The 24,488-nt window shown below is 39.6% G+C and overlaps 1 protein-coding gene across 12 annotated transcripts in view; it reads left to right on the forward strand.

Annotated features, from left to right (window-relative positions):
* The window catches only part of MAPK14 (mitogen-activated protein kinase 14), a 73,471-nt gene that overhangs the window by 19,710 nt on the left and 29,273 nt on the right, over positions 1-24,488 (forward strand). For 10 of the 12 annotated variants that reach the window (XR_014062104.1, XR_014062105.1, XR_014062102.1 and 7 more), the window contains 2 exons: positions 4,909-5,038; positions 11,468-11,526. Coding sequence is in view for 8 of the 12 variants with exons in the window: in XM_081520204.1 (XP_081376330.1) it covers positions 4,909-5,038; positions 11,468-11,526 (189 nt within the window). In the remaining 4 variants the exon portion in view is untranslated. Of the gene's footprint in view, positions 1-4,908; positions 5,039-7,748; positions 8,983-11,467; positions 11,527-24,488 lie in introns of all 12 variants that reach the window. The other 2 variants (XM_081520207.1, XM_081520208.1) reach the window with 1 other exon arrangement.

The raw sequence follows: 24,488 nt of genomic DNA on the forward strand, positions 1-24,488 counted from the left end.
GAATTTGCACATTCAGGCACAGGCAGGTCAGCTAGAAACTTGTGGCATTCCTTGTTCCTGGAGGCACCAACAGGCTTCCCAGCAGAGGAGAGGGAGAAAGTGCTCAGCCTACAGGTGGGCAGGCAAGACTTTGAGATGGAGAGCTGAGGAGAATGGGTCACACAGGCACAATGGCCATTTTCTAATCTCAGAAGAAACTGAGAGGGGTGCCGAGAGGAGTAAAACTTCCTTGGTACTTCCAAGAAGGAAGAAGGTCCTATTTCCTGGGTTTGCAGGAACAAGGGGAGTGGGAGAAAAAAGGACTCCTGTCCCTTCATGTAGGATAAGGAAGGAAACGAGGAGGGGGTTGTGACAGAGCATAACTGCTTGAGGAGTTGTAGTAGCTCTTAGAAACATCTCTTAGATACATTTAAGGCAGTGCTTGAAGGGTAAGGATTCAGCTGGGGCGGGGGTGGGTGGGGGTAGTAGAGTTGAAAGTGGGGGAGAAGAGCATCTCAGGGACCAGGGACAGCCTGTGTGAGGAGTTGAAGGAACTGAAAGCAGTCAGCATTGTTCAGAACATGGTGAGGGAGTTGCATAGGAACAGGCCCGAGTGGTCATTGGTGGTCAGGTCGCCTGAGCCTCGTAGGTTGTGACAGGAAATGCGCATTTTATTTTATATGCCCAGGAAATTACTTGAAGGATTTGAAGCAGGGGAGTGGTGTCATCTAATTTATATACTTAAAAGATTGTATTAGATGGGGGTGGGGCGGAGAGTCCATTGTGTATTTGTGCTCAGTCGTGTCTGACTCCAACCCCATGGACCATAGCCCACCAGGCTCCTCTGTCCATGGGACTTCCCAGGCAAGAATGCTGGACTGAGTTGCCATTTCCTTCTCCAGGGAATCTTCCCGACCCAGGGATCAAAAGCACGCCTCCTGCGTTAGCAGGTGAATTTTTATTTATTTATTTATTTATTTATTTACCACTGAGCCACCTGGGAAGCTGGAGAGGACTTTATAAGGGAATAAAACAGGAGGCAGGGAGATGAGTATTGGAAGACAAACTGCTGATGAGTGTGACTTGGACTAGGATGGAAGCACTGAAAATGAAGAGAAGTTGAATTTGAAATGTATCTTGGAGGTGGAAACCACAAGACTTTCTGATGGATTTGGATGGGACCAGGAGGCTGGAGGAAAAGGAGAAAGGATGACACTTTAAATGTCTAACTTGAGCAACTGAATGGAGAGTCTATTTGTTGAGATAAAGGAGGCAGGGAGAGGAACAGTTCTGGGTGTTCTGAACTTGGCTAAATTTAAGTTGTCCAGGTAGGTGGTCAGGTTCTGAGAAGAGATTTCAGTGGGAAACATAGATTTGGGAGTTTTCAATATGCAGATGGCATTTAATTTAAAGTCATAGGTATAGATGAGAACATCTAGGAGAACATAGAAGAGGGCCTGGTACTGTGTCCTAAAGAACTCCAGCATCCAGGGTTTGAGTAGAGGAACCACAGAGAAGGAGCTACTGTGGAAGTCCTGGAAAACCAGTAGAGCGACTTCCCTGGTGGTCCAGTGGCTAGGACTTCACACTTCCAATGCAGGGGGCCTGTTTGATCACCTGGTCAGGGAACTAGATCCCACATCCCATAACTAAGAGTTCTTATGCCACAACTAAAGATCCCAGGTGCCCCAACTAAGACCTGGTGCAGCCAAATAGGTAATACATAAATATTTAAAAATTAATAAATAAATACTATAAAGAAAAAACCAGTAGAATGTGCTGACAGGGACCCTAGATTGGAGTTGTTTAGAGAAAGGGCAAGTGTTAACCATGTCAGTTGCTAATCCAGAAAAGTGGCCGTTTGGTAACAGAGATCATTAACCACCTGAGAAGAGTGGTTTCAGTGGAGTGGATTGAGGAAAGAAAGGAAGCAGAGGAAATAGTGCTTTGCAAACCATAAGATGTGTGTGAATTACTTGGAGATCTTGTCAAAATGAGATTCAATTTTGGGGCCTGAGAATCTCCATTTCTAAAGACCACCCCCCACCCAAGATAATGCAGTGCTGCTGGTCCATGGAGTAGCCGAGGTATAGATTAGTGGTCCTCAAAGTTCACTGTGTGTTAGAATTATGTGGTTAGCTTGATAAAAAATAGTATTCAGAGTTTCTGGTTCAGTAGTTCTGGGATGTCACCTGAGCATTTGCATTTTTTATAAGTTCCTGGGTGACATTGATGCTGCTGGTCTAGAAATCACACTTTGAGAACTGCTGGGGAATTTTAACTGTAATGGGGAGGTTTCAAGGGAAATTTTTTGTTTGTTGAGGATGAAAAATAAGCGCACATACTTACACTGATGAGAATGATCCAGGAGAAGATGAGAGTAAAGAGAAGAAGGGAATGAAGGAGTGGATTCGTTGAGAATATGAGGGAGGATGGCACCAAAGCATGTATTGAGGTCTTGGATTTTTGTAAGAAAGGGAGTGTGTCCTTAGTCACAGAAAGAGAGAAAGCAGAGAAGACGGGTCCAAGTATAGATGGGTATGTAGGTAGATGTACTGGCAGACAGATGGAGCTCCCTTTTGATGTTTTCTGTCTTCTCAGTGAAGGCAAGAGCAGCTCCTGAGGGAGGAGGGTAAGTGGAGGTTTGAGGAGAGAGATGGTGTCAGATGGAGTTTGAGTAGAAAAATGGACTGAGTAAAAAAGTGGCAGCATTGGGAGCCTTATTTGCGATTAAGGTCAGAAATTAAGAACGAAACCATTCTGTATGATTGTGCATTCTTTTTTCTTCTACCACAGTTTTTGGATTCTCAACAAGGAGAATAAATAGTTAAGATCATCCAAAGTTAGAGTTTATCTGAGTGAGTATATCAGAGGGGGTAGGGGGGTTTATAAGAGAATCCAGTCTGAGGCAGGCAAGAAGGGAAATGAAGACGGGAGGGCTGAAGGATAGGAACAGTCAATGAATTGTTGTAGTCAGGATACAAATAAGCTAATAGGAGCAAACTAAAAGGTATAGGAAGTTTGCGATGTCATTCACCATTTTGTAGGCGGGCCGCTTTTGTTGGTGATAGAGGCCCAGGGTGTGACCATGGAGGTGGAGTTTGAATGATCTTGGACAGGGTGGAGTTTCCTGGAGAGGCCAGGAAACCAAGAGGCCAGGAAGTTGCATGTACCCTCCACCTGGATGCTGAAGTTGCCAAGAATGATGACAGAAGTTGGGAGGGGAGAGGGACTTTGAGATAGGAACTTTTTGGTGAGTGATGGAAAATTCCAAGTCGGTGGATAACAGCAAGTGAGAGGGAAGGATGGTCATGAGCAGGAGCTTTTGTAAATCAGAGGGAAAGTTATGGTCTGGAAGTGGAAACAGTTGGCAGGGAGAACCCACCCCACCTGCTAGCCGTGAGGCACCTAGGGTACGAGAGTCCCCTCCAGGGCACGGCTGTCAGAGAAGGGATGTCTTCAAGGGACAGCCTAGTTCCAGTTAAAGCAAGGAGATGGAGGAAAAGTCCAGAAGTTGAAGATTTACCGGAGTTTGTTAAACACTGGGAGTTGAAAGGCAGGGACATGGTGTAAGCATTTGGGAGTGAAGGGAGGGGAACTTCTGGAGCCAGTACACAGTCATACGGGAAAGAGAGTTTGGTGAGAAGAGATAATCAGAAAGTCTTGAATGTGCAGATTAAAGATTGAGGTAAACAGGAGAGTGAGACATGATGGAATTAGCCTGTACAATCTCTGAAAATAATTAAAATACACATCATGTTTCTTGCTCTAGCTGTCCTGTGTGGTGTAGCCTTTGCCTGTATCTCTGACCTTACTCTTTTCCAAGCTCCCCATGCTCCCCATGCTCTGCCTACACAGGCTGTGTTTCTCCTGTCACTCCAGCAAGCCCTTGCTCTTCTGAGAGGCAGCACAGCAAAGCGGTTGATAGCGTGAGCTCTGGGTCCAGACTTCCTGCACTGTTACCTTCTAGATCTGTGATTGTGGGCAAGTTATTTAAGCTCTCTGTGCTTCACTTTCCTTATCTGTAAATGGGGGGAATGATAATAAAGACTCAGTAAACATTAATAATATTTTTCTGCTTGAGGCACTTTTCCCCTATATCTTTACACGGTTGCTACTTATCATTCACTTCCCTCAGCTCAAATGTACTTCCTCCAACATCATAGCTAATGTAGCCTGGCTCCACCAGCTTTCTGTCACTCTTTATCCCATTATTCTGTTTTATTTAGTCATAGCATTCATCACTATTTGAAATTTATTTTATTATTCTGCTCTTCCCCTCTCCCCCTATTCCCTGTGGTCAGAGATATGTTAACTTATTCCTGACTGTTACCTGAGCTTCTAGAAAGTGACAAATATTTTGTATTTCATAAAGAAATTTTTATGCCAACTCACTGTCCTGAAAACATGGTGGTTTCCAAGGTCTCTGATCAGGCAGCATTTGGTGGCAAAGAGACAGTGAGGCCTCGGCCAAGGAGATGGACGGAATCCAGCTCTTTGTCCCAATCTATTGGCTCATCTAGATCAGGTGGCTGCCTATTTTTGTGTTATTGGGACACAGCCACATCCATTTAAAAATTTATTATCTGCTGCTTTCCAGTTCCAACCATGGAGTTGAGTTGTTGAGACAGAGACCCTACGCCTCACAAAGTTTTAAATAGTTACTCGCTAGCCCTTCACGGAGAAAGTCTGCTGATGATTGATTTAGATACATAGAAAAAAAAGATAAGAAGGAAACACCAAAAATGATTAACAGATTACTTTGCATAGTGGGATTATAGATCATTTTAAGTTTTATTTTCATAGTTATTTTGTATTTTATTATAAGCCCATTTAATTTAGAAGTGAAATAGCCTTATAAATACTAATTTTGATATATTTAGAGAACATTTAATGATGAATTTTTTATGGCTTTTTTTTTTTCCTTAGTGCTGCTTTTGACACAAAAACTGGGTTACGTGTCGCAGTGAAGAAGCTATCCAGACCATTTCAGTCCATTATTCATGCCAAAAGGACCTACAGAGAACTGCGGTTACTTAAACATATGAAGCATGAAAATGTAAGTTATTAATTCAAGGCAGAATAAATTCCGCTGTTTAATAGACTAGAAGAATTGTGTTTTAATTACTACAAATGGAAATGCATTAGAGTACATTAAACTTTGGACCATCCTTCTTTGTACTGGGGTGTTAGAGGCCACTGCATTATGTCACGTAGCTACTGAAAGACTTGGGATGAAACTAGTACATCTTCCTGGAGTTTGAGTTTTACTTAAAGATTTTTACAGGGAAAGCCTATAAAATTTTTTTTTAATAAAAATGAGTATTATGAGATAAAGCAAAATTCACAAGGATTTTTAAGAGAAAGTACTACAAAGAAGTTTTGTATTCTTGTTTTACTTAAGACTATATTATCAGAGTATGGGAATCCATGGTATTTTGTGGTGTTATGGATGTTTTCAGTGGAGAAGTTTGAGGAAGAGTGCCTTAGGTTCACTGAATGGGTATTACTTTCTAGATAATTTAATGTTATAATTTTTCCTCTGAATCTTCGAAAGACAGCTTTTCCAGATTCAGGTATTTTAATAAATGTGACACAGACATTGTTTAAGTTAAATATAATGTTTTCTTTGCTATCAGTTTGGAAATTTGAAAACAATGCCATCCTGCAAAGGAAGGCTTATAAATCGTAATAGCATAAATAAACGAATGCAATTGGATTATTAGAGGAAAGTGAAAAAAACAATTGACTGAGGACACTTATTTTCCATTTCAAAATCAAGTTTAAAAAGATTTATGTGATTGCTATATGAAAGGAATTGTAAAATTTGTAGCATTATAGAAACAATGGCCATAGAGATTTTAGAATCATTTGACCCAATTGATGGTTACTGTGTAGAAAAAAATTCACAATCTAGAAATTACCTGGCTATTCAGACTTTTTTCTGTTTCAATTATTGAATTTTTTTGTCTTCATAGTGAGAAAAATGTATCAAAATACATTTGTTTCAAAAAGTGCAGATTTCTTCTAAATTGAGAGCATGGTCACTTAAATTTGGAGTTGGATTATGGATTCTTCTTACTTATTTTCATGTTTTAATTGCACACTAGTGAGAAAGTCCCGTTTTCCACAGACAGCTTCCTTTCTTAGGTATAGTTTTTTATGAGCATTCATGTGCAAACTTGAATTTTTAAAAAGTTCAGTGCAGAACTGCAGCCTTCCTAATCAGTGACATGTTTATAAGAAGTTGAAATATGTGGAAAGAGCTGGCTGGAGAAGCTTCATTCCGAAGTCTGCATAAAATCAAGGTGGCCTGGCAGCTTAACTGATGGGTTTGCATATGGTTTTGAACACAGTTGATTATGTATGCTGTTTTTCATTACACATTAATAAATGTGACAGAGACACTGTCATAGCTTTTTAAATATAAAGAATACTTTGAAAATGGAATGCAAGCCAAACATTTATGGAACCCCAAAGCACCTCCAAGAGGCCCCAGGATCCCATTGATGTGGCCTATGCTAATTTAAGAACGTCTAGTTTTAGAAGATTACCAGCACTATAATTTATTGTTCTGCTTTATTTCATGGTCATTTTAAGCCAGTGTTTATGGCAAAAAATTATTTTGGGTTATCTGAATCCATGCCTTGGCTTTTCTAATGATCACCAAAACAACCTTATGTAGTATTTTCTATTTCAATTTTCTGTTCTGAGATCCTTTGAAATGTGCCTTATATGATATTGGGCTGGTTACATTTGGGCCATTCTGTGTTTGTATATATGAAGAGGCCACGGTGATGCAATGCAATTACAAGTTTAATTGAGGATTTTAAAAGGAATTCCTTTATCTTATTCTTCCATTTTCTTTCATTTTTTTAAAATAACTGTTCTGGGCCACTGTCCCAAGCTTTAGCTCACTATTAAGCCTCCAATGACCGCAGCAGCAACAGCAACTTAAAACTCTTGAAAAATTTAAGTATTGCTACCAAATAGAATTTTTATACAAGTGATCTTTTACACAAAAATGCCTCTGACTTACAATTCATAGTTTGTGAAGTTATTTATACTATTAGTGATAATGAATGACATACACAATTTTTTTATGGATTTACAAGAGCTAGGGGATGTCCTCTGTGACTACTAAGAGTTACACTTGACAAACTTACCTGGCCCATTCCTGACTGAACTTTTGACCTTGATCTCATTAACACTTGGTCTAAGGCAGATTAAAGGGAAGCAGCCTACTGGCTGCATCCTTTTGCTAAGGTATTACTGCCTGGTTAAGGGCCTGGAGATCTGTGCATTTTAAAATTTAAAAATGATTAAGGGAATCCTTTTATAAATTTTATTTGGGAGTCTTAGATTTAATCTTACTATGATAGAACAAGTGGTGGTTTTTGTATTTGGTGTTAAATACGTTAAATATTGTCTTTGGTCACTGAGTTAAAGTGATTTTTGAGTTGTGTCAGTTTAATAAAGATATATAACTTCTGTCTGTTAACTTTTGGGTCATTATAGAACAGTGATTCAAATATCTCTGTCATCAGAGATATTTGCTTATTATTTGCATTATAAAGGTCTTTTTAAAGTATTTAATTCCTAAGTTACTTTTTAAAGTGTCTTAAAGCATATAGTGGCAGAAAGAGTAAGGAAATAGGCTAAAATATAACTTGAATTACAAGCAAATTTCCATTTAAGAAATGAGAAATGAATTGATTATGGAATGTTCCTCTGATCTACTTTAATGCTGGGAAACTTTTGTTTTATAGTATTTTCTTATGATTAATACTCCATAAATATGATGAACATTTCATGGAAAGATGGGCACAGTAAAGGACAGAAATGGCAAGGACCTACCAGAAGCAGAAGAGATTAAAAAGAGGTGGCAAGAATACACAGAAGAACTATAAAAAAAGGTCTTAATGACGGATAACCATGATGGTGTGGTCACTCACCTAGACCCAGACATCCTGGGCTTGAAGTCAAGTGGGCCTTAGGAAACATTACTACAAACAGAACTAGTGGAGGTGATGGAATCCCAGCTGAGCTATTTAAAATCCTAAAAGATGATACTGTTAAAGTGCTTCACTGAGTATGCCAACAAATTTGGAAAACTCATCAGTAGCCACAGGACTGGAAAAGGTCAGCTTTCATTCCAATCCCAAAGAAGGGGAATGCCAAAGAATGTTCAAACTACTGTACAATTGTGCTCATTTCACATGCTGTCAAAGTAATGCTCAAAATCCTTCAAATAGGCTTCAGCAGTATATGAATCAAGAACTTCCAGATGCTCAAGCTGTATTTAGAAAAGGCAGAGGAACCAGAGATCAAGTTACCAACATCCATTGGATCATAGAAAAAGCAAGGGAATTCCAGAAAAACGTCTGCTTCATTGACTACGCCAAAGCCTTTGACTGTGTGGATCACAGCAAGCTCTGGAAAATTCTTAAAGAAATGGAAATACTAAACCACCTTACCTGTTTTCTGAGAAACCTGTATGCAGGTCAAGAAGCAACAGTTAGAACTGGACATGGAACAACGGACTGGTTCAGAATTGGGAAAGGAGTACGTCAAAGCTGTATATTGTCACCCTGCTTATTTAACTTATATGCAGAGTACATCATGTGAAATGCCAGGCTGGATGAATCACAAGCTGAAATCAAGATTGCCAGGAGAAATATCAACAACCTCAGATACGCAGATGATACACCACTCTAATGACACAAAACGAAGAGGAACTAAAGAGCCTCTTGATTAGGGTGAAAGAGGAGAGCGAAAAAGCTGGCTTAAAATGCAGCTTTCAAAAAACCAAGATCATGGCATCTAGTTCCATCACTTCATGGCAAATAGCTGTGGAAGAGTGGAAACAATGTCAGATTTTATTTTCTTGGGCTCCAAAATCACTGCAGATGGTGACTGCAGCCATGAAATTAAAAGACACTTGCTCATTAGACAAACCTAGACAGCATGTTAAAAAGCAGAGACGTAACTTTGCAGACAAAGGTTTGTATTGTCAAAGCTATGATTTTTCCCGTAGTCATGTAAGAGTGTGAGTCTAGTTGCTAAGTTGTGTCTGACTCTTTTGCGACCCCATAGACTGCAACCTATCAGACTCCTCTGTCCATGGGATTTCCTGGGTAAGAATACTGGAGTGGGTTGCCATTTCCTTCCCCAGGGGATCTTCCTGACCCAGGAATCGAACCTGCATCTCCTGCATAGGAGGTCGGATTCTTTACCACTGATCCACCAGGAAAGCCCACAACGAGTGTGAGAGTGGGACCATAAAGAAGGCTGAGTATTGAACAATTGATGGTTTTAGTTGTTCCACGGTATGTGGGATCTTGCTGGATCAGTGATCAAACCCATGATTCTCGCATTGGCAGGTGGATTCTTTATCACTGAGCCACCAGGGAAGCCCGATTGAAAAACAGTTGAGGACAAGAGGATAGTCACAGGTTAAGTGACAAGGCAGGGTTAAAATTATGCATAGTATTACTCCAGTTTAATTTATGTACATCAGAAAAATCGAAGTATCTCAAAATATTAGTGTTAGTGACAACGGATAGTACTATTGTAGATAATTTTGGTTTTCTTATGTACGGTTGTCTGGATAAGAAGATGACTGATAAGTATCTTTCCTTTGGAAAAAGATGGAAAGACTTTTCGGGGCCTTTTTTTAGTTTGTTTCCCTTTTGGGTTCAGTCTGTAATTGAAATTAGTTTTAAAAATTGGTATTTGGTTGAATGGCGTAAGTTTCTGATTAGAAGCGCTCTTTTTCATGATAATATTTAGAGTGTTAGTATATTTTACTTTTAGAGCTGTTTATTTAGCTTGGTTGGTTAGAGCAGCATGCTAAGGAGTCTGTAGTTATGGGTCAGTTTTCATGAAGGCCATTTAGCTTTTGTTTGTTTCACTTCCAGATACTCTTAAATCTTGCTGGGCATATTACACATGAGTTATATGTCTTGCTTGCCTGCCTAGTGCCTCGCTTTGTAGAAATGAGTCATCTAGGTTTTGGGAGGATCTGGGGAAGAAGGGTATGGTAAATGTGGATTGAGTGAGTGAAGGTCGCTCCGTCGTGTCCGACTCTTTGCGACCCCATGGATTATATAGTCCATCGAATTCTCCAGGCCAGAATACCGGAGTGGGTAGCCGTCCCCTTCTCCAGGGGATCTTCCCAACCCAGGGATCGAAGCCAGGTCTCCCGCATTGCGGGCGGATTCTTTACCTGCTGAGCTACCAGGGAAGCCCAGGAATACTGGGGTGGGTAGCCTGTTCCTTCTCCAGTGGATTAATCAGCATCAATCCATGACCAGAAAAACTGTTCAAAGACAGTGGGTCACTGAGTATTAAGTAGCTCTTTGTTTTATCTTTGTGTAAAGTTAGCTTTTTTTTTCCTTCCATTTTTATAGTCTGATCTAAATACCTTTTACTGATTAAGCGAATTATCTTGGGACTTCTCCTGGTGGTCTAAGAGTTAAGAATCTGCCTGCTAACGCAGAGAACATGGGTTTCATCCCTGATCGGGGAAGATTCCACATGCCGCGAGGCAGCTACGCCCATGCATCACAACTTCTGAGCCCTCGATCTACGGCCTGTCAGCCACAGCTGCTGCAGTCTGAGAGCTGGAGGGCTTCTTGTTGCTCTGCAACAGGAGAAACCACTGCAGGGAGAAGCCCAGGTACTGCCACGAAGAGTAACCCCCGCTTGCTGCAGCTGGAGAAAGCCCACCCGCAGCAATGAAGACCCAGTGCAGCCAAAGTAAATTAATTTAAAATATATTTATTTATTTATTTGGCTGCATTGGGCCTTAGTTGAGGCAGGATCTTCATTGAGGCATGCGGGATCTTTTGTTGTGGCTCCAGGGCTCAGTTGCCCCACAGCTCGTGGGATCTTAGTTCCCCAACCAGGGAATGAACCCGAGTCCCCTGCATTGGAAGGCGGATTCTTAACCACTGGACCATCAGGGAAGTCCCAATAAATAAATTTTTAAAAAATAAAAAAATGATCTTAATATCAAGAATGTTAAAAGAATAGTACCAAGAATATACTGAGAGGATATATTGGGGCTTTAAAATGTCAGTTCTGAAGATTATATAGTAATTTTTATTGAATAATATATTTTAAAAAGAAAGATGATACTATAGCAACAGCTGTAAAAGCACAACTTTTTTCTGTTAATCGTTAAACTATTAGTGCACGTGTAAGTTGAGTCCTAAATCTTTTTGCTTCCTGATAAGCTAATGGCTATATGTGACTAAATTCTAAAGACATGAAGATTTTAATAGTTTATTATGAAAAGTGATATTTGACAAGTAAGAAGCAAAAGCATAATTTGGGTAAAAAATTAATTGGAGTCATTACGTATATGAGGATGTGACATTATTGAACTAGGAGCAGGATAGGAATTAGTTCCTATTAAAATGAATGAGGCCTGATGGATAAGTTCAGTATTTATTTACTGTTTGATTTTTATGTTTTATTACAGGTGATTGGTCTGTTGGATGTTTTCACACCTGCAAGGTCTCTGGAGGAATTCAATGATGTGTGAGTAAATCTTTTGTGTTTGCCTTCCTCAGCTAGAGTTTGAAGATTACCAGCCCATTTTTACTCCTGAACCATTTTGCAGTATTAGATTTAGATTCTTTATTCCTGTCACCCAACTCTTCTGAGGGATGGGGGATGGATACAGAAGAGTGTATTTGGGTGGTGTATATATTAGTATTTTCATCATTTCAGGCACATTGTGCCCTGTTTGGAGAGACAGTGGTGGGTCCTGGCAAGTTCCATGGAGAAGAATATAGGGAGTTTTGAGCGTGATTTTTATTCTCAAATCGTCTGTCCTAGCTTTTAAAAGAACATGTTTACATCAGGAAATGTAGTGGAGCCCTGGTTCCATATGGTTTCTTCCATTTCTTTTGTCCTACTTGTGTATGGGAAATCCATGCTGATCTTTGAAGTATTGGACTTCTGTTCAGGGACAAGGGGCGGGCCTCATAAGTTTAGACAGCTGATAGATAGTGCTGATTGTCCCAGTTTTGTGACCATCTCTATTGTTTTAGCCTGGGACACCCCTGGAAAGCAGGGCCTGAGATTCTCGGGACCCAGTAGTCAGGGTCTAGGGAAAATGAAACAGGGAGGGAGAGAAAGTTGCTATGAGGATATGTTACTAAGTTGGTCACCATTGTGGGCAACTGGGATGAAAGTTACCAAGGTCTTGTAGAAAGCTGTACAGAATGCCCCTCAGATGGAGAGCATCTACTTACTGGCTCCTGACTCCACTGGCAAGATTGCCCTCACGTGGGGCAGTAATGCTCTCACATGCGCGGGTTGCACATGTGTGAGTGCGAGATAGATTCCGGAAGGTGTTGTGGGAGTTGCACCTGTGTGAGCTCTCTATTGTTCCTTTCCTGAAATCTGAATTAGCATACCTCCCTCTGGTCCCCAATTCGCAGATATGCTATACCGTAAGAGAGAAGGAAAACCTTGAATTCAGAGTTACACATTTTGTCCTATTGAAGTTTTGGTATTACTGGAAAGGATGACTGTTGTGAGAAATTGCAGATCCTGGCTGCCCTTCCACAGCCTCTACTCCCTGTTGACGCCAAGGATGAACTTAACTCCACCCATCCTGAGTTCAGTTTCTCCTTCCCTTATCCTAGGCCAAGTGCCTGTTTCCCAGAGAGCAAGCTTGGGGTGGGGGGGATATACTATGTTTGAGCTTGTGTGTTCTGTCTAATGAAAGGGAAAAAGAAATGTAGAATATTAAATAGAAAGAGAAAGAGGAAAGGTAACAAAAAATTTCCCACCACTTGAGCTTAGTTGGAATGTGATATGACTGAGAGTAGACGATGAGAAAAGGGGAATCTGGTCTAAGTGCAAGAACTCCCACCCACAGTAACCTTGATCCTGCTGATAAAAGTTTGAGCGTCAAGCAAAGGTGGGGGGGGGGAGATAATAACTAAGAACATCTGTGCTTCCTGAGCCCTGCTTGACATTATTATGGAGGCCTCCAAAGCCTCCTTACTGGATGGTACCCAGGCAGAGGCACGTGTGTTGCAAGTTGTTGAGTCCTGCTGTAGACTGTGCTTGGAAAAGAGAATATTGCAGTGCTGCTTTTTTTTTTTTTTTACATTAATTAATTTTTACGTTTTTGAGGAATTAATTTTTGAGAGCAGCTTTAGGTTTACAACAAAATTGAGAGCTTTCCCCATTATCAACATCACTCAACAGAATGGTATATGTATATATTTTTTTACCAAGAATGAAGCTATTTGACACATCATAATTACCCAGAGTTCATAGTTTATTGTAGGAGTGACTCTTAGTATTGTACATTCTGTGGATTTAGACAAATGTGTAATGTCATACCATTAAAATATGTTACAGTGTATTCTCACTGCCCTAGGAATGACGATTTTTTATATTCTAAATGTGGAAAAATTGCTAAAGTGTTAATAATATACTTGGAAAACATTTGAATCAGGATTGAGCTCTAGCTCAAAGGGTTAGGTGCGATGAGGATTGATTTTTGGTTTTTTTTTTTTTTTTAAGAAAGAAATTGACGATTTGCTGACCTGGTCTAATGCTGTATTTTGCCTCTATCAGACATACAAAATTGAATTCTGAGCCTGTTTTTCCTGTATCAACAAGCATATAAGGCCTATGTCTTTGAGAGGTTAAGTTTTATCCCTTGTAGGGCCTGTTGGCTCTTTAATCCATTTGAAGGCCCATTACTAAAGATGGAGAAGCCCTATACAGTCAGCAAAAACAAGACCAGGAGCTGACGGTGGCTCAGATCATGAACTGCTTATTGCCAAATTCAGACTTAAATAAAGAAAGTAGGGAAAACCACTAGACCATTCAGGTATGACCTAAATCAAATCCCTTATGATTATACAGTGGAAGTGAGAAATAGATTTAAGGTACTAGATCTGATAGAGTGCCTGATGAACTATGGACAGAGGTTCGTGACATTGTACAGGAGACAGGGATCAAGACCATCCCCATGGAAAAGAAATGCGAAAAAGCAAAATGGCTGTCTGAGGAGGCCTTACAAATAGCTGTGAAAAGAAGAGAAATGAAAAGCAAAGGAGAAAAGGAAAGGTATTCCCATTTGAATGCAGAGTTCCAAACAATAGCAAGGAGAGATAAGAAAGCCTTCCTCAGGGATCAATGCAAAGAAATAGAGGAAAACAACAGAATGGGAAAGACTAGAGATCTCTTCAAGAAAATTAGAGATACCAAGGGAACATTGCATGCAAAGATGGGCTCGATAAAGGACAGAAATGGTATGGATCTAACAGAAGCAGAAGATATTAAGAAGAGGTGGCAAGAATACACAGAAGAACTGTACAAAAAAGATCTTCATGACCCAGATAATCACGATGGTGTGATCATTTACCTAGAGCCAGACATCCTGGAATGTGAAGTCAAGTGGGCCTTAGAAAGCATCACTATGAACAAAGCTAGTGGAAGTGACGGAATTCCAGTTGAGCTATTTCAAATCCTCAAAGATGATGCTGTGAAAGTGCTGCACGTGATATGCCAGCAAATTTGGAAAACTCAGCAGTGGTCACAGGACTGGAAAAGGTCAGTTTTCATTCCAGTCTCAAAGAAAGGCAATGCCAAAGAATGCTCAAGCTACCACACAATTGCACTCATCTCACATGCTAGTAAAGTAATGCTCAAAATTCTCCAAGCCAGGCTTCAGCAACACGTGAACCGTGAACTTCCAGATGTTCAAGCTGGTTTTAGAAAAGGCAGAGGAACCAGAGATCAAATTGCCATCATCCACTGGATCATCGAAAACGCAAGGGAGTTCCAGAAAAACATCTATTTCTGCTTTATTGACTATGCCAAAGTCTTTGACTGTGTTGATCACAATAAACTGTGGCAACTTCTGAAAGAGATAGGAATACCAGACCACCTGACCTGTCTCTTGAGAAACTTGTATGCAGGTCAGAAAGCAACAGTAAGAAGTGGACATGGAACAACAGACTGGTTCCAGATAGGAAAAGCAGTCCGTCGAGGCTGTATATTGTCATCCTGCTTATTTAACTTACATGCAGAGTACATCATGAGAAATGCTGGGCTGGAAGAAGCAAAAGCTGGAATCAAGATTGCTGGGAGACATATCAGTAACCTCAGATATGCAGATGACACCACCCCACGGCAGAAAGTGAAGAGGAACTAAAAAGCCTCTTGATGAAAGTGAAAGAGGAGAGTGAAAAAGTTGGCTTAAAGCTCAACATTCAGAAAACTAAGATCATGGCATCTGGTCCCATCACTTCTTGGGAAATAGATGGGGAAACAGTGGAAACAGTGGCTGACTTGATTTTTTGGGGCTTCAAAATCACTGCAGATGGTGATTGTAGCCATGAAATTAAAAGACGCTTACTCCTTGGAAGGAAAGTTATAACCAACCAAAATAGCATATTAAAAAGCAGAGACATTACTTTGCCAACAAAGGTCCATCTAGTCAAGGCTATGGTTTTTCCAGTGGTCATGTATGGATGTGAGAGTTGGACTGTGAAGAAAACTGAGCACCGAAGAATTGATGCTTTTGAACTGTGGTGTTGGAGAAGACTCTTGAGAGTCCCTTGGACTGCAAGAAGATCCAACCAGTCCATCCTAAAGGAGATCAGTCCTGGGTGTTCATTGGAAGGACTGATGTTGAAGCTGAAACTCCAAAACTTTGGCCACCTCATGCGAAGAGTCGACTCATTTGAAAAGACTCTGATGCTGGGAAGGATTGGGGGCAGGAGGAGAAGGGGACGACAGAGGATGAGATGGCTGGATGGCATCACCGACTCGATGGGCATGAGTTTGGGTAGACTCCAGGAGTTGGTGATGGACAGGGAGGCCTGGCGTGCTGCATTTCATGGGGTCGCAAAGAGTAGGACATGACTGAGCGACTGAACTGACTACAAGCATACCCAATGAATGGAAGTTGCATTTATTTCTTCATTCATTCAACAAATATCAAACAGGAATCTATTCTTTCTACTTAACGCTATCTAGGTTCTATTTACTTATTAATTTCCAGCTTTATTGAGATATAACTGACATACAACACTCTGTGATTTGGGTTATGATTCTTTACAAACAAGATTTTAGTTAACCTATCGGGAGCAAATCTCAGTACTATGTGTTGAATACTTGCTGAGCAGAGTGTTAGAACAGGGCTCAGGATAATCAGAAACACTGGTCTTTTCCCTGATGTAATCAAAATCTTGTTAGGGGAAATGAAGTTCAAGACACTTTTGGAACCAGTTTATCAGTGGGCTCTAAGACCTTGGACAAGTCACTTTGCCTCTCTGGGTCCCAGTTAATGTCTGTGTAAAACGATGAAAATTGGGGTGGTTCACTTCTGAAGTGTTTTCAATCCCAGAGAATCTCTGAAAATATAATGATGAACCTAAAGGATATCTTTTGGGAAATGTTCCATTGTTATCTTTTTATGATGTATGTATCACTGAGAAAAAAATTAGTTTTTTTTTTTAAGACTGGTTATTTCAGTGTTTTCCAAAGTCATTTCGGAATTTGCACAAGAGGGCAAACATCTTCACTGACAGTTGCAGAGTCTGCAAATTTAAATACTTTTAGAAAACTGGCATAATCTAGGTTCAGTGTTATGCAACACAATACCTGCACTTCCTAAACACATTCAAATGCACATTAAAATAGCATAAACAAAGACCCAGTGTTCTGGCCAAATCAAACAGACTGAAGGCTCAAGTGATTCTGCAGGCTGCCATGTTTGGAGCAGACAGTAATTTTGAACAAGAATTTTCTGTGCTAATTAAAATCTCTCTTTTGCATATTTATAATTGGCTTTAAATCATGTATGTATATTTGTCCCTTTACATTTCAGTTAGCACGTTTCATTTATCATACACTTCAGCTTTTTACTGAACTTTAAATTTCTAGTTAATTTAGGCACCCTACATACACTTTCCTTTGTAAGACTATACTTTTGAGAAAGGAATAATAAATAGGTAGTGAGTTTTGATCGTTAGAAACAATGTTCAGTTGCTGAATCTGATAGATAGACCTGGTGTTTGGAAAATGTGGAGTTCAAAGATGAGTACACCAAGTTGTCCTTGACTGCCGTGTGATGTGGTTGTACAGATTACAAAATTTTATTAGATATAGCTAGATATTGTTAATGACTAGATATCATTTGGACATTTGTTTGCTTCTTGATGGTAATATTTGGCAGGAGGTGGCATGTACATGCCTTAGTGAAGTCACTCAGTTGTGTCCGACTCTTTATGACCCCATGGACTGTAGCCCACCAGGCTCCTCCATCCATGGGATTTTCCAGGCAAGAATACTGAAGTGGGTTGCCATTTCTTTCTCCAGGGGATCTTCCTGACCCAGAGATTGAACCCGGGTCTCCCGCATTGCAGGCAGACTCTTTACCGTCTGAGCCACAAGGGAAGCCCTGGATATGCCTTATGCACTCTGCAAATATTTACTTGCCAATAGAAATCTAGAATCTTGAAATACCCAGTATTAGAATGTAACCCACAGAGTCAGCTGCAACTCTGCTACAACGACACTGCCTCTTCTCAACTGTAGTGGATCTCTGATCCAGTTTACTAGACAATGAAGAGGTTTTGGACTCAGTGCAAACAACTCAAGGGTTAGGTAGAAAACAGTCTTTGCCTACTATTTCCTGCCCTTTTCCTCCTTATTTTACAGCTTCCCATCCAGGGTTTGTTACCCCGCCTTGTTACAGTTCCTTATCTCTGCTTGGTTCGTGAAAAGAGGTGTGGAAGAGAGATTTTAGATTCTACTGTGATTTAGCAGAAGACCTATAACAGGGTCAGTCAGCAGCCATTGTTTTAGTGAAAGCCAATGGACAGATAATTACCTAGTTTATTTAGCCTTCCACCAACTAAAAATGATTGTTCAACCACTAGGTGTAGCCTTTTATATCAGTGTAAAAGTTGCTGATTGTACTGAATAGGTAAAGGACATCTCTAGATTTATATTGAAGTACTCATTCTCTGGAGAATGGAGCAAATAAACATCCTTGATGATAGATTGAGACTCTTGTTAATTGGCAAGAAGAACAATTTAAATGACCAAACAAAATACAGTGTGGTAGTTCTGAAAGATCCTGCATGATTTTTGCTCCTGTACACTCTCTGACCTCATCCAGCACTTTCCCCACTTAACTCTCGCCATTCTAGCCGCTCTGGCTTCTCTGTTCTTCCCTGAATACAGACATCCACGTTCTCAGTAGGACCTTTGCCTGGGTTTCTAGTGTTGACTTGAAACACTCTCCCCACATATCCACATGACTGGCTCCTTCATTTCCTTCAAGATTCTGTGAAAGGTCATTTCATTAGAAGCTTTTTTCCCTCTCACCATCCTAGCTGAAATACTACACTGTCAGGGCCTACTCCTTATGCTGCTTTGTTCCTAGCCAATTTTATCATCATGTATTTGGTATTGTCTGTCTTCTCCCTCTAGCTTGTAAGCTCTATTATTAGAGCAGGGAGTTTACTTTCTTTCTTGTTGAGTCTTTAGTAGTTTTAATTTTCAGTAGTTGAGAGAGATGAACTGAATTACATAATACCACAAATAAAATTGTACATATCTTAATTCTTTTTGGCTCTATTTCTAACCATATTTTTCTTGATCCGGAGCTCTATTATTTGGATGTTTGCTGACCCTTCTTGAATAGACACGATGTTAAAACTAAAGGCCTTCAGTTGCATATGGTCTCATTAATAAGATGAAGCATAAATGCTTACTTAAAACAGCTTAAAAGGACAAAGTCAAATTGGCCATGTCTTAGCAGTGTACAGGGTATTAAGTGATCTCAAATTATGAGAGAACCTTAGTGGAGGAAAGCCTCTGAAGAAGGTAATAACTGTATTTGAAGAAACAGATGAGTAAGGATTGGGTGTAGAACTTGAAGTATATTCCAGATAGTCAAAGAAGGAAATGTGTAAGTTATACAGAAAAAGAGATTTCTATGAAATGGAGGGAATTAAAGGAGTAGATAACCCTTAATTTTTCCTTTGTACTTGGATAAAAATTGTATTACTAAATTCTGATTTTGTATGTGTGTGTATGTGTGTAGCAGAGGAGAGTTGTTTTCCTAATCTGACTAACTGGCATTATCTGCTTGGAAATTGTGCTTTCCTCCATCACTGAAAGAAATTCCTAGCCCAGTGGCTTGAACTTACAGAAATACTTATTCTTTGAAAATAGGTTGAGTGCTCAAGATAGGTAATATAGGAAGAGAAGCAATCTGGGAGAAAGATGAATGAGTTATCTGTATTGACAGTTACATTTGCAATTTATATCCTTATCAGAGAGGTCTGCTAAAATGAGCATAGAGAGTTGGTAAAGTGTGTAGATGTTGTCACGAACTCACATTTGAAATCGAAACCAATTATACATCTTTAAGAAAATACCATTCCATTTTTGTCTGATATGATCAGTAAGATGCCCTCTTTTTCTCAGATTAGCTGTTGTAAAAAGGTAAAGAAGCTTCAGGGTCTAGCTTTTAGTTTGAGACCCTGAGGAAGTCTTTCTGATCAATCGCTTCATGATCCTGGGTTGCAGCCCTCCCTTGTGTTCTCCAGCTCCTCGGTGCCTCCTGTTGTAGCTCTGATCATGCTGTTACATATGTGTATATGCCTTCCTCCCATCAACATTCTGTATCTTTTCCACTGTTGTACTCCCAGTGCTGGGCAATAAGGATTTGTTGATGGAGCAGCTGAATGAATAACCTTGTGCTTTCTAGTTTATGGCTCGTTGGCAATGGAGTTGTCTGAATGCATGCCCAGTGCATTCTCTTTTGACTAGCTTTTTTGTTTTATCCTGGAATATAGACCATATGGTAACATTTTGAGTTTCGTTTGTTTGTTGCAGGTAATGTAGGGGGCACCTTTCAGTAATCTCCATTTCAGATGAGGAGAGTAGTTTGTTGTGAAATAAACTGGCTAAGCTGCCTACCTGGCTGCTGAATAGTGCTTTTACCCCTTACGTTAGAACAGTCTGGTGTGTTTACCAGATAAGATCTTTGGCATGCGTATCTCAAAAAGATGTGCCCTTGCCTGGTCTTACTAGTAATGCCGTATGAGTTGTTCTGGGTCATTCAATTCAATTCAGTGGTAATTGAGTGCCTGATATCTGCTAGACAGTGTTTTTAGGTACTTTAGATACTACACAAACAAAAAAGAGCCCTGTCCTCCTCGAACATTGTACAGATAGACAGCAATAGACAATGGGCATGTAAAAGAGGAAGTTAGAGAGCATTTAGCAGGCAATAATGCTATGGATAAGAAGAAAAGTGGAACAGGGAAGAGGAATTACTGCATTCCAGGCAGAGGAAAGCACCAGTGCAAAGGTCCTGAGGCAGAAGACTGCATGCTGTATCGGAGTTGCAGCAAGGGGACCTGCATGGCTGGAGTAAGGAGGCCAGGGTGGAGCTAAGTGAGAGAGGGGAGAGAAGCAGATGAAGAAAGGAAAAACATTATTGGGAAGAAGATCCTGGTTTTTGTATGGGTTTATCTGCCGCTGAAAGGAATTTTGTCTTTAAGTGAAAGAGAAGCCTTTTGAGAAGAGTGAGATGATCTATTTTTCATTTTTATAGAATCACTCTATCTGCTGTTTTCACCCAAGAATCATTGGATTTATTTCAGAAGCATGTCATTACAAATTGTCGATCCTTGTGATTATTTTAAATACATTGTTTTAATATGGATATGCTTCTTACCTTTTCTGATAATTTCTTTGTCAAATAGAGCTGACAGAAGTAGAAATGCCAAACTATAAATTTTTTCCTACATATGTTCTTTCTGATTGTATTATGCTTTAAAGGCAGGGGAGTGGGGGCAGTAGGGTAGGAGTCTTGACAGTTATATGTTTTCCAAGAAGTGATTAATAAATGAAGCTCTGAAAGAGGTGCTGTCTAGAGTACTGAAAACCACTTATTGTAGAGTTCTGCCTTTTTACATTTTACTTTGAGAAATGATCATTTATGCTTTTTATAGTTTAAAGGAGACCATCTTCCCAAGAAAAGTGGCAAACAGTATCATCAGGCTGTGAAATCATATTTTCAGCCTTCAGCCTAATAAAGTCCTACTTACTTAATTCCTTTCTAAATGTGGGGGAACTAGATAGGTTTCCAGCTGTTGGTCAGATTTAATTATTGGAAGTGTATGAACACCGATGGGGCTTCCCAGGTGGCACTTGCCTGCCAGTGCAGGAGATGTAAGAGACACAGGTTTGATCCCTAGGTTGGGAAGATCCCCTGAAGGAAGGCATGGCAACCCACTCCAGCATTCTGCCTGGAAAATCCCCACGGACAGAGGAGCCTGGTGGGCTACAGTTTATAGGGTAGCAAAGAGACACGACTGAAGCCACTTAGCACGCACGCATGCATGAACACCAACAATAATAGGCACATCTTGACTAAAATGTAATTAAAGTTGCTTCCCAGGGACTAATACTGTAGAAATTATGTGGCATCTATTAATGCTCCTTTGGGATTGACTTATTTAAAATGTGGCTACCTACATTTTCCTCCCACTCCCTTGATCACTACTTTTAAAAGTTGACATGTCTTCCATAAGCATTCAGTAACTTTTTATGACACTTGCTTTTGTCCACTGTTGCAAAATTTATTTCAAAAACCTTTCTGTATGTGACCAGTTGGAATTTGACAATTGGTTGTCTTGGATTGGTCTTCTGGGCTTTGTGGAAACAACATGTATGTAGTGATTAGGTTAGTTCCTGCCAGACAGGTCTGCCATGAATAATGTGGTTCAGTTGGTTTCACTGGAGCCTAGTAGAAATGTTTGACGATTATTACTGTATAAGCTGATTAACCTTATGTACTTAAAGAATGTCTTGACAGTCTCTCACTGTCTGGAAATTTTAGTGATAAAATGGATGCGGTTTCTGATGGGAGGACATTTAAAGGGAATTACATAGTGGTGGAATATTCCAACCAAAAGCATACTCTCTCTCAGGCTGTGCAGTCAGTGGTCTTCTGACTGTATAGAATTTCTTGAGTTGTTGGCAACTATTTAAACACAATACTTAGACTTAAAATGACTGTGTTTGATCTGGTAATACTGCTTAACACCTTTCTGAACTAGCACTGCCATTATAGACTTAAGATCTTTAGCTTTTATTTCAAGACAAATTAAGGTAGATTCTAGTTAGAATCACACAGAACAGTGTTTCTTCTGTTTACCTTTTCTCCTCAAAAATAAAATATTTTTGAAAGTTGAAAGAATGACCGTCTCACTATTCAGTGTCATAAAATGTAATTATTTGCAAAACAGTTTTATAAAACAAAAGTTGGATTCCCTTTTCCTTAGCCTGAGCCTTGCAAATTTTTATAATTGGTATTATGAGTATGGCAACTATTATCCCACATTTTCTGAAGGAAATCTTGATTCCACAGTATTAAACAGTTTTTCACAATGTTCTCTCATATTCGCTGGATTGTGTATCAATTTGGGATTAAAAATACAGTGACTGATTATGATGGAATATTGCAGTATTTGTAAAACTTAAATCATTCTCTTGACTTAAATTCTGTGTCGTCTAGAAGAACTTGGAAGCTGTACGGGCTGTGATTTAAGATCATGGTCTTTGAGATCAGACAGTTTTGGATTCAGCCCCTGACATGACCACTCTTTTAACCTTGAACAGATAATATATACTTGTTTTGTCTGTGTTTCTTCCTCTGCAGAATGGTAATACTAATGAAACTTACAGAGTTGTTGGGAAGAGTGTATGAGACACAGGCATGATAAATAGTGGTTGGCATGGAATAAGCACTAATGCCTTTGGTTATGTTATGTTGAGCTTGGAACATCTCTTAAGTCAGAACAACCTTTATGAAAACATTTCAAAACATCCAGCATAGTTTAAATGACGTTTAGAGTTATCTTTCCTCAAGGCAATATAAACAAACATGCAAGTTTTAAAAATATGAAGTGCTGGACTTCCCTGGTGGTCCAGTGGTTAAGAATCTGCCTTGCAGTGCAGGGGACATGGGTTTGATGCTTGGTCCGGAAGATTCCACCTGCCACAGAGCAGCTAAGCCTGTGCACTGCAACTACTAACCCTGTGCTCTAGGGTGTGTTCTGCAACCAGAGAAGCCCCCACAGCGAGAAGCCTGCACACTGCAACTAAAGAGGGTAGCCCTCGCTTGCTGCAGCTAGAGAACGCCCGTGCACAGCAACAAAGATCCAGTGTAGCCGAAAATACAATAAATAAATAATTAAAAATCTTTAATATATATATATATGAAGTGCTAAAATCTTACTTAAAGTTACATCTATACTAAATCCTATTGCTCTTTATGAAATTGTGAACTGACCATAATAGCCAAACAGTGAAATTAAGAAACAGAAAAAAAAATTCTTGTTTGAGGAAAGAAAGTAATAAATACAGTGGGGGGGGTGTGTGTGTTAAAGACAGGTCATACACATATTTAGTCATACAAGACATTAATAGTATATTTAAATTGCTGGCTTGGTTTCTTTTTTTCCAAATTTATCAAAAATAAAAATGGAATTCGCTGGCGATCCAGTGGTTAGGACTCCACGCTTTCATTATCAAGGCCCTGGGTTCAATCCTTGGCTGGGGAACTAAGATCCCATAAGCCATGTGGTGGCCTAAAACAAACAAACAAAAATAACATATTAAAAAAACAGTAATTGAAAAGAAATGAAATCAGCCTCTTTTTTAATAGCTCAGCTGATATACATTCTGCCTCGGGAATGGGTAATGATTCTCCTAGTAGGTAAAACCTAACCGAATTTTTAAAAATTCCACTTGTTTAGTACTAACTGTGGTTTTTATGTTCCCATAGCAGTGTAGTACAGTAATGAGTGGGTAGGGCATTGCATCTAGAATATCTGTGGTAAACCTGTTGGACTTGAATGTGATCATTCCCTAATCCTGTGATGTGAGGACAGGATAAAAGATACCCAGCGCCGCACCTGTGAGGAGAAGTTCTAGAATGCCTGACTTGTAGATAAAATATTTCATTAAAGTAAGTGCAGCAATATTGTCAGTGGCCAGCATCCTTTTTCCAGTCATTCCTAAAAAAGAAGGAGAGTTATAATTTGAAAATTTAAAGATACTTTTATTTTTTTTAACCAAAGTATAGTTGATTTACAATGTTGTGTTAGTTTCTGGTATACAGCAAAGCGATTCAGATATATATAGTAGTTTGTATCTGCTAATCCAAAATCTCCTAATTTATCCCTCCCCCTTTCCTTTGGGAATCATACATTTATTTTCTATGTCTGTGAGTCTGTTTCTGTTTTGTAAATAAGTTTATTTGAAGATACTCCTATATTAGACCCTGCAATATGAGGTGGAAAATGTGACAGTGGGTTTAAAAATATGGCCATGCATTTAGTTATAGTGTACATTTCTCATGCAATAATATCGTTTCTAAGAAAACTGTTGCAAACACGTATGTCATTCTAATCTCCATCTTTTCTTTTTTT

This window comes from Giraffa tippelskirchi, chromosome 8 (assembly GCF_054371585.1).
Source record: "Giraffa tippelskirchi isolate mGirTip1 chromosome 8, T2T-mGirTip1v1.2.pri, whole genome shotgun sequence".
NCBI classification, from domain to species: domain Eukaryota; kingdom Metazoa; phylum Chordata; class Mammalia; order Artiodactyla; family Giraffidae; genus Giraffa; species Giraffa tippelskirchi.